Source organism: Dermacentor variabilis, unplaced genomic scaffold (genome assembly GCF_050947875.1).
Source record: "Dermacentor variabilis isolate Ectoservices unplaced genomic scaffold, ASM5094787v1 scaffold_12, whole genome shotgun sequence".
In the NCBI taxonomy this organism is placed as follows: domain Eukaryota; kingdom Metazoa; phylum Arthropoda; class Arachnida; order Ixodida; family Ixodidae; genus Dermacentor; species Dermacentor variabilis.
Genome location: NW_027460280.1, coordinates 51,948,492 through 51,962,711, shown reverse-complemented (window position 1 = coordinate 51,962,711; position 14,220 = coordinate 51,948,492). Strand labels below are relative to the sequence as shown.

The 14,220-nt window shown below is 46.8% G+C and overlaps 1 protein-coding gene across 2 annotated transcripts in view; it reads left to right on the top strand.

The window, feature by feature from the left end:
• The window catches only part of LOC142566164 (uncharacterized), an 85,724-nt gene that overhangs the window by 65,688 nt on the left and 5,816 nt on the right, over positions 1-14,220 (top strand). For both annotated transcript variants that reach the window (XM_075677010.1, XM_075677008.1), the window contains exon 3: positions 273-860. In XM_075677010.1, coding sequence (XP_075533125.1) covers positions 273-860 — 588 coding nt within the window. The remainder of the gene's footprint in view (positions 1-272; positions 861-14,220) is intronic.

Here is a 14,220-nt window from a genome sequence, read left to right as displayed (position 1 = left end):
GAAGCCATGGAATTATTACGTCCCTAATACGTGTTCCTGGTGCGCCAGGCGATCGGGAACGCGAAACCGCAGTGCAGATGAAGCTCTTAAACATTAAGAAACCAGTGTGACACGTGCCGCAGCACTGGCGCGTTCACGTAGACATTGTCTGTGCGCAAGGAATAATCCTCAGCAATGGCAATAACGCGCGTGAAGTCGCTGTTGGACATTGAGGCATCACGGGTGCCAGCGCGCACGAGGGGCTTTTGCGACAGCTGCAGTGACACACGCAGAACCCGGCGGTGGTGCGGCCGGTGGCCTTCCGGGCGGTGCGCTGGGGCCACGGGGCGGACGTCGACGACGGATGCTCGAGCAGTGGCTCGGTGTTCAACTTGCACGACGAGCGGCTACTGCAGGCGCCTGAGCGCCGGCCCTCGGGTCATCACTCGGCGCCGCTGCTGGAGAGGCAGCCGCGGTCGGCAGCCGTGAGCACGCGCACCGCCTTCCACCCAGCCCGCTGCAAGGTGCCCTTCCACCAGTCGATGCCGCACTTCGACTGCAAGGAGGCCCGTGCGGCGTCACGTTCCTCAAGTGGCGGCGGCTCGGCCATGCTGGACGTGCTCGACTCGGGCCACAGCTCGGCCGCCCTGCTGGCCGAAGAGGAGGCGCCCTCGCCGAGCGACTCGGGCGTGGCTGAGCTGGAAGCTCAGCTGCGCGAGAAGGACGCGGAAATCGCGCACCTGCGCCAGACTCTGGAGTGCAACGAGCAGGCCATCATCCAGGTCTACGAGGAGAAGGAGCAGCTCTGGCACAGGCGCCTCGATGACCTGCGTGACCACTACGAGCAGCAACTGCAGAGGCACGACGTGGCCGCCGCGCGGGTGAGTGCCCCATTGATTTTTTTTTTTCACGCTGTCGTCACGGCCAGACAGACGGTGCCCTCTGGGGCAAATATGGTTGGGTGTAACACCTCACGGCCCGATATCGCAACGAACGCAGTGCGTATGGTATGCATATAGATGCGAAAGCTTACGCGCTAGAGCGCGTCTTTGCACTTAACAAAGCAGGGGTCCTCGTTGATATGAAGTGTCGAAAGCGTAGAACACAGAGAACTCGCTCTCAACACATGTTTGGCCTATCGTTACCTTTCAAGGCCGTATGTTGATCACAGTATGTGAAAAACAGTAGGTACAAAGTAAGAACAGCAGGATGAAGTAAAGCTTGTGCATTATAGCCAGGTTTTTCAGACAAAAGATAGCAGGGCCTTAGGTGCGAAAACCACGATATTAGATGCACGCCGTAGTGGAGGGCTCCGAATTCATTTTGACCACCTGGGCCACCTAAATCTAAGTACACGAGCGTTTTAGCAGTTCGCTCTCATCGAAATGCGACCGCCGCGGCCGGGTTCGAATCCGCGATCTCGAGCTGAGCAGCGAAAGTTTTTCTTTCTTCTTTTTTTCACTTCAGGCAACGAAACGACTAAATCCTGAACCCGAAAGGATGAGTTACAAGGTAATAGTACTGAGAAACGTTGTAGGCACACAGGAGTCCGCAACTAATAAAGTGACACGAGCGCAGCCATAATGTCACATAACTACTATCGTTGGATGCGCACGCTTCACTGGCCTTGAAATGCATGGTAAACCGTGCATTAATTGGTGCATAACTGCGCAAGGCGTGTAAATTGGTTTTGGATCTCGTTGATCGAATCTCGTTGAAATATGGATCTTACGGGGACCTACAGACCACTTGCCGTTTGTGCGTTCGAAGACAACGTGATCGACACCGTATTATACGTGGAGCAAAAATTCCTTTTTCTGTAAAGCATATAGCTACTTGGATCTCGTCACGCATCACCCTGTACGCTGGTTGGCACGTTACGGGTAAACGTTGCACAGGCGAATGTACTGCGTATTAGGATAGCACAACACAATATTCGGTGGGTATATAAAGAAGCAAAGATACAACAAACAATGGCAGGCTTCGGTGGGGCATTCGTGAAATATATTTACTAAGCGCAAATTCATGCGGTACAAATAGTAGACACATACACTACAACCAGACATTTGCTCCAGTAGCACGTTTTAACACGTAACACGTTTTAACACGTAACACGTAGTAACACGTAAACACGACGTTTTGGACATCTAGCGACCAACTGTCTAACATGCATACTTTGTATCGCTGTTTTCCACCACTATTGTGTGTTAAATGCGATGGTCGTCACTGGACAATGCCATGCCAGTTGCAGTTCTCCCTCAGTATTTGCTCTAGCGGTCAGACGTCCATCTTCAGTGAGCTAGGTAATCATGGTGTCGCCACTAGTCCTTGTTCCCAAGCAACCTCCTCTTCCTCCCACACATTCGAGACTCTCGAAGTTTTTTTTTCTCTCCTGCGTGGGTTTGTTTGGCCGACGCCATCTGCGCCTTTTCCACAGCACACCGTTACAGTTATTTGATTTTGTTTTTGTGCAAGGATTCGTGCAGCTAATTTGTAAACGTGTATGTAGGTGTTCACTGGGCCGGCGCCCGCGTGGGAAGGGAACAAATGCCGACATAACTATGCCCAGTGTTTGTCTTGTGTTTGCGCCGTCTACCGTATTGTCAGCAAGCAAGCCCGACTGATGAACAACTGTTTGGAAGAAATGCGCATTTTAGTAACAACCAGAACAACTGAGGGAAAATTCACTCCAAGCCAGTGGTGCACTCTTTTCTAAGTTTTCAAGGTAACCTACTAACAAGTCTGAGGGCGAAAAAATAAAAGAAATGAAGTGCGGGAATAATCGACAATGATTGTTAATATAAGCGCATAGCATGCTTCATAGTACGCTTCAAGAATGCTATTCGCTTTATGAAAGCAGTGGTGTGTTTGGCGGCATATATTTGTTGCATTGGGAATACTTAGGTAGCCTTTGTTGTTTCACTGCGTAACTCCGCAGACAACAGAGCCGTTAACCAGCACATTTGTACGGGTCTTACAGGTGAGACGGCGTCTCAAAGTGCTATCATCGTTCGCATTCGGCAACTCACGCACCTCGCAACTCACGCAACCGTGTTGCGACGGCGGTGAAAGTCCAACCACCGATCACGAAAGCAGGCAAAATAGCTAAAGAAAGATATTCGCTTAATAACCTACTTTAAGACGGGATCCATATCCCGTGATAAAATAAGCAGCTTCAACATATTAGAGAATCAGCAGAGGGAGAAGACGGACCTACGGCCCTCCGCACTCCAAACTAAATAGAAGGCATGCCCAAGACTGGCGTCGCAATCGCACTGGACATTCTAACGTTATTACTGTGGTGTCATTACGTTCGAATGACATTCGGCGCAACGAATGCCATTCGATCCGTGATGGTGCTACACAGGAAAAAGAAATGTCATTCGTTCGTGATATCGATGACGCTAATTCTAAAAATATTCGCCAGAAAAGTTGAAGAAGAGGAGAGTACAGTTGCAGGAAGGTTAACCTATTAAAATAAATAAATACGAGGCGTCGCTTCAGTGAAAAAACCCGGATAGAAAACTCTCATTTAGGAATGTCTGGCCACCACAAGCCAAGACAACTCTTAGTCAGTATAATAATAATATTTGGGGTTTTACGTGCCAAAACCACTTTCTGATTATGAGGCACGCCGTAGTGGAGGACTCCGGAAATTTTGACCACCTGGGGTTCCTTAACGTGCACCTAAATCTAAGCACACGGGTGTTTTCGCCCCCATCGAAATGCGGCCGCCGTGGCCGGGATTCGATCCCGCGACCTCGTACTCAGCAGCCCAACACCATAGCCACTGAGCAACCACGGCGGGTTCTTAGTCAGTAGCCATAGCCGATACAGTATACAGTGAACACACGCAAAATGGCTGACATGGCAGCGCTGAATAGACCATAGAGTTTCCTACAAAACTAGCGCTGAACAACGACGATCAGTTGCAGCAGGTTAAGCGTTTAGTTGCTGTATACTTTGCGTTGCGAGCAAAGCGCTTTAACAAGAGAAAAAGGCTTGGGCATGAAATAGACGCAGAAGTAAGACTTGGTCAGGAAATTGAGCAGCGCATTCAAACAAACGTGTTCGCTGTTGCAGCAGTGATGGCGAGCGCTTCCACTGTACACCGAGAACGTTGGACTTTCCAAAGGAACGAGCACTGTTTTGAACACACTCTGCCAAACCTTGGAGCGCCTGATTGTTGACAACAGTAAAATCGGTAAAGCGACGGCGGCCAGACGCCACTGAGGTGGAGGGTAAAAGCATTTTGTGACAGCCTGCCGTACAGGTGTTCTCGCGTTGAAATGATATATACGTTAAAACACGCAAAATTATTTACATTTTCACATGAACGCATCTCAAATTACGCATGCTCAATATCACATTTTACAGTGTCGGGGGTAGAGAGTATACATTCGGTTCGAGTGCGAAGGCGAATGAGTTTCTCGAACTCATTCGATCGCAGAAGACATTAGACTATAATGGCATTAAATATCGCTGCGTAGCGGCCGAATAATGTCATTAGATGTGAATGGTCATTCTATTCGAATGGAATTAAAACGGCCAGTGTGACAGGGGTACTATTCATACCCACACCTAAACCTCTTACACAAGAAGCACCCGACATATTACACGGACGCCTGCCCGTGGTGCGACGCAAAACCCATGCTGGCCCACATAACGTGGGAATGTACGGCTAGGCCAAGCAACGCGTCAAGTCACCTTTTCTAAGGGCAGTGGGAGGCACTGCTTGCAAGCGAGGATCGGGGGAGCCAATTGGCCCTGGACCAAGCTCAGCGAGCCGCAAGAGCCACTGGAGCCCTGGACTGAGGGCCCCACCCAGACCTGCCATAACTCCGGTTAACTGCTTAATAAAGCTTTTTTTTTCTCTCTCTCGCTCATAGTGAGCGTGCCTTATACTTCACCGATGGGCGCCGCGATCAACACCTCATAGATAACACAAGGCCTGCGCATTTTGAGCCGTGACGTCACGCGCGAAGTCATCGAGCCCACACACTTCATCGGGACGCTTAGAGCGAGCACATTAAAGCGAAGCTTTCTTTGCTTGCTTACCTGTCCAGTTTTTATTTTAGTGTGCGTCGGTGCTGGGTTTATTGCCGAATAAACTGGGCCTACCCCGAATACAATGATCCTGTTAATGTTTTCCCTCCACGCCACAGCTGTGTGGGAGAGCCCCGTACGTATACCCGACCATAGAGTTCCATACAACGCCGACGCCAAACCCGGAGAAAAAGGCAAAAAAAAAAAAAAAAACGGGGGGGGGGGGTCGCCAGGATCGGCTCAGCGTCCCAACTGGGCCGATCCTGGTGGCGTATTTCGAATTCCGATCAGTTCCGAGAGAAGCTGTCACGCACGAAAAAAAGTAGGCATCATCATCATCAGCCTAGTTACGCCCACTGCAGGGCAAAGGCCTCTCCCATACTTCTACAACTACCCCGGTCATGTACTAATTGTGGCCATGTCGTCCCTGCAAACTTCCTAATCTCATCCGCCCACCTAACTTTCTGCCGACCCCTGCTACGCTTCCCTTCCCTTGGAATTCAGTCCCTAACCCTCAATGACCATCGGTTATCTTCCCTCTTCATTACGTATATCCTGCCCATGCCCATTTCTTTTTCTTAATTTCAACTAAGCTGTCATTAACTCGCGTTTGTTCCCTCATCCAATCTGCTCTTATCCCTTAACGTACACCCATCATTCTTCTTTCCACAGCTCGTTGCGTCGTCCTCAATTTAAGTAGAACCCTTTTCGTAAGCCTCCAGGTTTCTGCCCCGTACGTGAGTACTGGTAAGACACAGCTCATACAAAGTAGGCGACCGCCGCAAAAGGGATCTCGAGCGCTAATGTGGTCGCATAACCAGGCTGCCACCGCGGATCCTGCAGGCAGTGCTTTCTTTGTAATCATGATTTTGCTGTCGCATAACACTTGCTCAGACGTTGCATGTTGGCGTGAATTTGTTGCCTTTTTTCCCCGTTTGGCGTCGGCGTCTCGCCGTGTATACGTAGCGGGAGCTCTCCCACACAGCTGCGGCATGGAGAGGGAAAAAACATTTACAGGGCACTTACAAAGAACATCTCGCCGGATACGCTCAACAAAAGATCCATGCAAAAGATTTACACAAAGTTCGAAACAAAATACATTCGCACGCGTAATGTGTCTATTTGCGTAGGATTTAACTGAAACGACTCAAGAAAAAGATCTCAACAAGCGCGTTGAATCTGCCGTACTTTTTTAAAAGAGTGCAGCTCTTAGGCACCCGTTCCTGTGGCAAGCGTCGGCGTAACCGAGCGAACGAGCACAGCGAAGGATGAAAGAGCGAACGCGGAGCGCAGCGGGGGATGAAGCCGCGAGGAGAAAAGCGGAGGAAGAGGGTATGGCGAAGGCGCGAGAAGAAAAGCCTAGTGCGGCGACGATTGCTACGAGATAGCGCGCAGTCGTCTGGGATGTGTCTGGGGAGGCTGCTCAGAATCGCGCCCACGCGTCACTCGCGCTGCCTCTCGCGATCGCCAGTCGCGCCACACTTCGCCCCGTTTGCAACGTGCCGCACGAAACCGATTGTCCGCGCCTGCCAATATATCGCGAAATGAAAACACGTACAGAGCTGCGCCCAAATTTCGCATTAGGGAGTATCGTTATCGCCAGTGAATAATTTTTTGTAGAATACCTGTTACAATCTGAACTAACTTGAATGTGTCTGGAGCCCTCAGCATCTGCTGTAGCACAATCAATTTTTTTTTATTCATACATTTCCCCGCTTAGTCTGAAGGCGTTACAGCAGCGGGGCTACAAGCTTGAAAAAAAAAAAAATTCATTCACACTGCACACTTGGTCAAATATGTCAGTCGATTCCACTGAGCGATAGTTTAAAAAAAAAAAAAAGAAATGCATACAGGTTCGTCTTGGCCTGGCATTCCCCAGTTTTGTACTTGTGGTTAGTCCGTCCAGATATATAATTTGGCTATTTTAGGTAACTTTTGCTATCAATTCCAGTTTTGTTATTAAATATATGGCATAAAAGTTTTAACCACATTTTTTTTCAGCATGACGAAAGTTATTCCCAGTTCAACTCTTTTTTAATTTCAGTGCAACTATAGTTCCTACTGTACCTACTCAAGATAAACCTGGCGGCTCTGTTCTGAATTTTTTCTATTCTAGAGGCTGAAGTACGAGCCGTCTTGCTGAAACTCCGAACTAAATCTGCACCAGGCCCCGATGGCATAACAAATAAGACCCTCCGAAATCTATATGACGCATCTATCACTGCCCTAACAGAGTACTTCAACCGTTGTTGGGAAACGGGTTCTATCCCCTCGCAGTGGAAGCATGCACAAATAATATTCATACCCAAACATGGTAAGTGACTACAGCTTGAGAACTTACACCCGATCTCTCTGACCTCGTGTGTAGGAAAAATTATGGAGCACGTCATACTTAACCGCCTCCACAATATTGCGAAAGGCAACAACCTATTCCCGAACTCCATAATTGGCTTTCTTCCTAAACTTACCACGCAAGACGTCATGCTTCAGCTTAAGCATAAAGTTCTGGACCACATATCCAAGGATGGTACCCGGGCTGTCCTGGGCCTTGATCTTACAAAGGCCTTTGACAACCTAGCGCATCATGCTATACTGTAGAACCTGCACTACCTAGAGGTAGGCCAGAGGACGTACAACTACATCAAAGATTTTCTCAACCACCGCACAGCGGAACTAAGAATAGGAGAACTACAATCGGACAAGATCCCTCTTGGAAGTCGTGGCACACCACAGGGATCAGTCTTGCCCCCCTTCCTCTTTAATTTAGCAATGATCCGATTACCGGAACAACTTAATCAGATTCCAGATCTACACCACAGTCTGTATGCCGACGACATCACCCTGTGGGTGGTTAAAGGTAGCGATGAAGATGTAGAAACCACGCTACAACAAGCTGTAGACACGGTTGAAAAGTATGTGACCAACAAAGGCCTCGCCAGCTCCCCGCAAAAATCAGAACTCTTCCTACTCAGAGGCCCTACAAACCGCAAACCTGACACTGCACCACCCCCAGAAATCACTATGCGAGCCGGAAGAGGTGCGATCCTTGTGACCACCATCCGTGTACTCGGCCTCTTCATGCAAGCTCACAGGTACGACGGCAACACAATTAATAAACTAGAAGCGCGCGCTCAACAGACGATGCGACTCATCTCAAGAATTGCCAGCCGACACTCGGGTATGAAAGAAGCCAACCTCATAAGGTTGGTACAAGCCTTCGTGCTCAGCTGCGTAACCTACATCACCCCGTACCTCTGCCTCAATAAAAGCGGCTGAGATAGAGAAAATAGAGGGAATTATCTGGAGGGCCTCTAAACAGGCTCTTGGGCTACCTATAAGAACGGCCAATGCTAAATTGCTAGCCCTAGGTGTGTGCAACACCCTCGAGGAACTTGTGGAAGCGCACCTTATATCTCAATACAAAAGGCTAGCTCAGAGTGCCGCCAGGCGAAACATCCTCCAGAATCTTGGTATCAACTATGAGTTAATGCAAAGCACTAAAGTAGACATTCCTCACGATCAGAGGCGCCATCTCAAAATTAATACACTCCCTAAAAACATGCACCCTGAATTCCACAAGGAAAGGAGGGCCGAGCGGTCCAAAGGCCTACATCAGGAATTCCACGCCTTCAAAAATGTAGTCTATGTCGACGCAGCAGAATACATAGAACGCAACTGTATGTCCCATGCAGTGGTGGACTCCTCAGGTCAAATACTGTCAAATACTGGTGGTTCAATCCGCACCAGAAGCTCTGAAACAGCGGAAGAGGCGGCTATCGCTTTGGCAATAGCCTCCACACATTGTCATTAAATTATTAGCGATTCCAGAGCAGCAGTACGCAATTTTGCAAAAGGGTGGGTCTCGGCTCCCGTAAAACACATACTAGACACCAAACAACGCCCACGACCAATCCAGATCATTTGGGCACCAGCACACTCCTGCCTACCCGGCAACGATGCTGCCCACACCGCCGCTCAAGGACTCGCCAAATGAGCACCCGGACCGCTCACGCCAGGATCAGAGAGGGATTGCATGGTCAGTTACCAGGAAATAACTCGGCACTACAGGCTAGCCAGGGCAGTGTACCCGCCAGCACACAAATAGCTTAACAAGCGACAAGAATTAGCTTGGAGACGACTTCAGACGCACACCTACACCAAGCCCGTAGCCTATCACTACTACTACCCGGACCAATACTCTAATACATGTAACCATTGTAAGAAAAAAGCGGATCTGTTCCATATTATGTGGTCGTGCCCAGTGGAAAATCACACAAATCCAGAATTAAGTAATACTGAGCAGTGGGAGGCCATGTTGCTCAGCTCCGACCCTGACCTGCAGGCCAAGGTCATCAAGAGAGCTGAAGAAGCCGCCCGGGCCCAGGGGCTTGTGGCTGCCTAACAACAAGGTCATCCGTCAGTACCTTGTTTTCAAGTAAAGTCTTTACTCACTCACTCACTCTAGTTTATTGATCAGGCATGTTTGAGATTGGGTCCCAGAGACTACAGGCATATTCTAAGGTAGGTCTTATACATGTTAGGTATGCTGTGCTTCTAAGGTTGGATTTTGCACATTTTAAATTTCTTTGAATTCAATGCTACTGCAGCTTTGGCAACCACATAGTCCACGTGCATTCCAAGAGCAGTCGCCCAACAGCAGCACATCTAAATATTTATTCATGAATTTCTTACCTAAAGTATTGTTTGTTATGTAGTAACTTGCATCAATTATTTTTTTCTTCTTGGTAAAACACAAATAGATGCACTTATTCATGTTCAGATTCATTCCACATGGAACACCATTCACAAATACGTTGAAGAAAGGCCTGTAGTTTTAGGGCAGCATGTTCATTCTTAATTTTTCTATATATAAATGCAGTCATCTGCAAAGAGCCACATATCGGAGTTGATGCCTAAGTGAATGTCATTAATTCAAACAAGAAATAAAAGGGGCCCCATTACATATAGCCCTGCACCGGCGCACACAGTCACACAGGGTTTTGGAAAACCACACCATTGTTTGGCGAGCAGTTTCTTTACATATGTGCTTTACTTGTCAAAACCAATCATTCTACAGCTTTTAGAGCGTATATTTAACGATAGTGTACTAAATTTTCTCTTGGTCAATGGACATGGCTTGCGTTGCATGCACTGAGCAATCGCCAAGCCTTGACTGAGGCAGGAGGCCTGCCCGCGTAACCTATCAAACCACGGTCGCACAACCTGCAAAGTGATCCTACTGTTACTATAATGTAATATGTTCTTAAGCGTCATGTTTTGCTACACAGTATAGTAGATATCGTTTCTTGTGAGCCCGCTATTCTAAAAATTTTTGTGCTTAGAAATGAAACAAAGGAAAAAAGGAAAATCCGGAGCAGCGGTTCTCCAGAGTTGCCCAAGCTTTAATTGCTTCATATTTTAAACGAAAGCACCTTTAAAGAAATTATTCTTTCCAAGCCATGTTTATTCAATGGAGTCTCTGACCTTGCATTACATCAAAGCTCAAAGTGCACAGACAGGGTAAATGGAGAAATCCACCAGGTGTTGCCTTATAATGTGCACAAAATTTTGATTTTTACAGAGCTGTAGCTAGTACAGCTATGCTAGTGCTAACATAGTACTAGTAATACTAGTACAGCTATGCCTTGTTTTCTTGGATAAAGCCCAATGGATACAAGGTTTCTTTATAGATAGCAACAGGGTGCCTGCCATATGTAATCCTGTTGACTGTGAGAAATTGTAGGCATTGTTTAACTGATTTTTGTGCAATTCATTTAAAGAAAGAAAAAAGAGGTGGGGGCGGGGTATCTAGTTGTGGTGGCACAATGTGCAGCTGTCCCAGCCTCGTACAAGGGAGCTAATGCAACATGTCCAGCATCTGCCCAGGCGTGTATGTTAGGCGAGAAGTGGTTCGCGAAAGTTTGGTTATCAAATTTACGGTATACGGAGTTGAGCAATATTCCAGACCATCTCATTTTTAAAAATAAATCTTTGATATATCCGGCGCTCAATCTGGCACTCTTTCTCCTCTAAGACACAAAGCAAATTATTTGGTGTCTGAAAATGGCTGCAGGCTCCTGATTCACCCCTTTGTTTTATTTCGTCTTATTCACAGACTGCTTGTGAACGTCATGAATTAAACATCTTTCTTCATAATTTTCAGGACATCGGAGGTTGTTCGTGGCTACTTTACTTAATTTATAGCCTGTAAATACTAATATACTGCTCAAAAGTGGGGAAATTTATGCACCGGCATACACTATGAGGCTTTTCGCGGCAGCTTCAGAGAGGTTGGCAACATCAGCAGCCTGTAATACACTAACTTATGGTGCACACACAAATTCCGAAGTTCAGTTATGTTGGCCAAACTTGCGAAACGTTCGCTTAGGAGCACAGATTTTGCAGGGCTATCTGAAGTGTGTGTGTGTGTTCTGTGGGAGCTGTTTTGTTTGCTTTGCAACTCCTTCATTCAATTCATGAATCTCAGTGGCGTTTCAACTCTGTGCCAGTGGTACTTTCACTTATGGAACTTCTCTTCATGAATTTATGGTTGTTTTTGGATCTGAGAGATATCAAACCTGCAGGCTTAACCCCATTTGAAAAGAAGTAGCACAAGTTGGGGGTATATTTTGCAGGGTGTCTACCAACCGGGAATTCTTAGGGAATTTGTGCTTTTATCAGGGAAAATTAGCTGTAACTTTATTGAAAGGGAACGAAAGTCATGTTAATGGTGGCTGCAGTAACAGAGGAATTGCAACGAATTGTCATTGACGCCGTACGTGTCATCGGCACGAGGTATTGCCAGAGTGGTTAACGACCGATTTGCCAGACGCCCGATTTCTCGAACATGCCCGATAATTCGAACGGCTTTGTGGCACCACCACGTACTCCATATAGTGAATGTATATTGCCCTGACTGCAGGTCTGAAATGGCATTAATCAAAGCCACCACCGCCGCCATTTCGATTATCTCGCCGCCTCGAACCGGCACTCTCGCACGCAGATCCGTTGGCAGCCGTAGCAACCACTGCGACAGCGGTAGGCCTAGTTGCTTCTACGTTCGCTATTAAGCTTCTTGCCATGCGGTGCTGTGTTTTTCACTGAAAGAATTCGCCGCTGTCAGCAATGGCACCGACTCCGCCTTTGTAATCCCCGCGATTGGCTTCGAAGCTCGCAGAGCACAATGCATTGCGTAATGCCAGTCTTCAAAAAGTTGGCTTTGCCTCACTACAGCAGTGTTATGCGGTGAAGGATAAACGTGGGAAGAGGCAATTGTCACGGGACACAGTATGTATTCCTTATACATGCATGCACTCCCGTCTCCTGTCACAGTACGAGCACCGATATGCTTAATAGGTGTACTGGCAGGCCTTAAGAGCTGAGGAACTGAGGAATTAACGGGAAAGGAAGCGTGCCGCCGCCTCTTTAAAGAAGCTTGAGCTCAAAAAACAAAGTGTTGGCTGACACCGAGATGCAGGTGTCCCTCATTCAAACCAAAATAAACTCTTTAAAGCAGTGAAATGCAACACTGAGGCGTTGTGCGCGGGCTGAGAGTATGTCAGGACAGTTGAGGTGACTTTCCAGCTGCTGAGAGAGAATCTTAGTTGTGACAAAGTTCAGGCCTCATACCGATGAGCTTGCTATCAGTTGATAGAAATAGCTCATATTAAAAAATATTTACTTATGTATGCATCTCCTTTTCATTTGTATTTGAAAATTTTTGACTAAATTTAAAATGGTTTTTACAATTTTTTTCGCTGTGCCCTCCATTTTCTTTTTAAATAAAATAGATATTACTCCTTACTATTCAAACTGGATTAAGTCATTTTTTTTTGTTTCAACATGCTTACTAGAGAGTGACAGCATCGAGCAACATGGTGTCAGCCTGTCTTGACATAAAACAAAGTTCTCAGGGAGAACTTGGAAAACTCAGGGAATTTGGAAATGTCAACTTGGTAGACACCCTGATTTTGTGTTAATTCAGATGCTCCAGGGATGTGCCTTACGGTTGGTCGCACAGTGCGTGCCAACAAAATTTGTCCATCAAATTTTGTTGTCAGAATTGTATATTTTCAGACCTTTCTCCACTTTTGCGATGGCAGCATACAGCTGATTTCCTGTGCAAAATGTAGACAAGTTTTATTTAATCTGTGGTTTGCTAATTACAGTGCAACACAACCATGCTTTCCTTCCACATGTTTGCGTTTCTTCCCTATGTACTCATTGCTCATCGCACAAATACACGGTATGGCTTTGCTTCGTATATCGAACACTTCTGTATGCAACAGGCTGTTGTTTCTCTGTTCGCTATCTGGCACACACTGAATCGAAGCGCAACTAAGATTAACTGCACCAAGGAGGTTCGTCGTACATAACGTCCCTTAGCTACACAGACACGAGAGCTAGCTTGCACACGCTAGTGTTGTACAGCTAAATTTATGGCGCCTTATCTCGGCAATTTCATGTGTCACTGATGTGTCGCTTGCAATACCAAGCGTGCGATGATGGGGATGCCTCAGCCGATCATCACAGTGAGCTGCTCTATGTCATGACAGTGTCGAGAATAATGTGGGCAGTACTTTCGGTGCTGTTTGTGTGCCTTGTTACAGAATTTGTCAGAAGAATGGTGAATTTTTGTTGACGAATATCTAAACAATGGATGGCATTTTCGAAGTTGCATAAATTGTTCTAGGCTCCTGCGGCACCGTGCTGTAATACTGTCATTGCAACATGGGCCTTCAAACCAGCAACTGAGGTGTTGTATAACAAATTTTAGTTAATTAGCAAATGGACTGTCATGGCTACTTGTCCGCCTAGTGTCCACAGCGCTGAAGGGACAAGTAGTGGAGAAAGCATCCTTGCATCAGTTAAATCCTATTTTTTTAATATCTTCCATTGAAACAGATTGTCTGGCATAACTTTTCAGGCAGGCACACCAAGTGACATGAAATTGACCACATCATGGCACACCAGTTGACCAGCTTGGACTGTTTCTTTCAGCTTTTGCATGCCTGACAAATGTGGAACAATGATTGAGCAAATCATGGGAGCCTGATAATGCAGTTACTTGTTTGAAATATAAAGGCTGAAGGTGTCCCTGTGACTATCAGTGTCGCTAAACAGAGACAAAGAAGTTGCTAAATTTTTTTACTAAATATTGCCTCAAAACATCATTAAAATATTTGCTAAAATTAT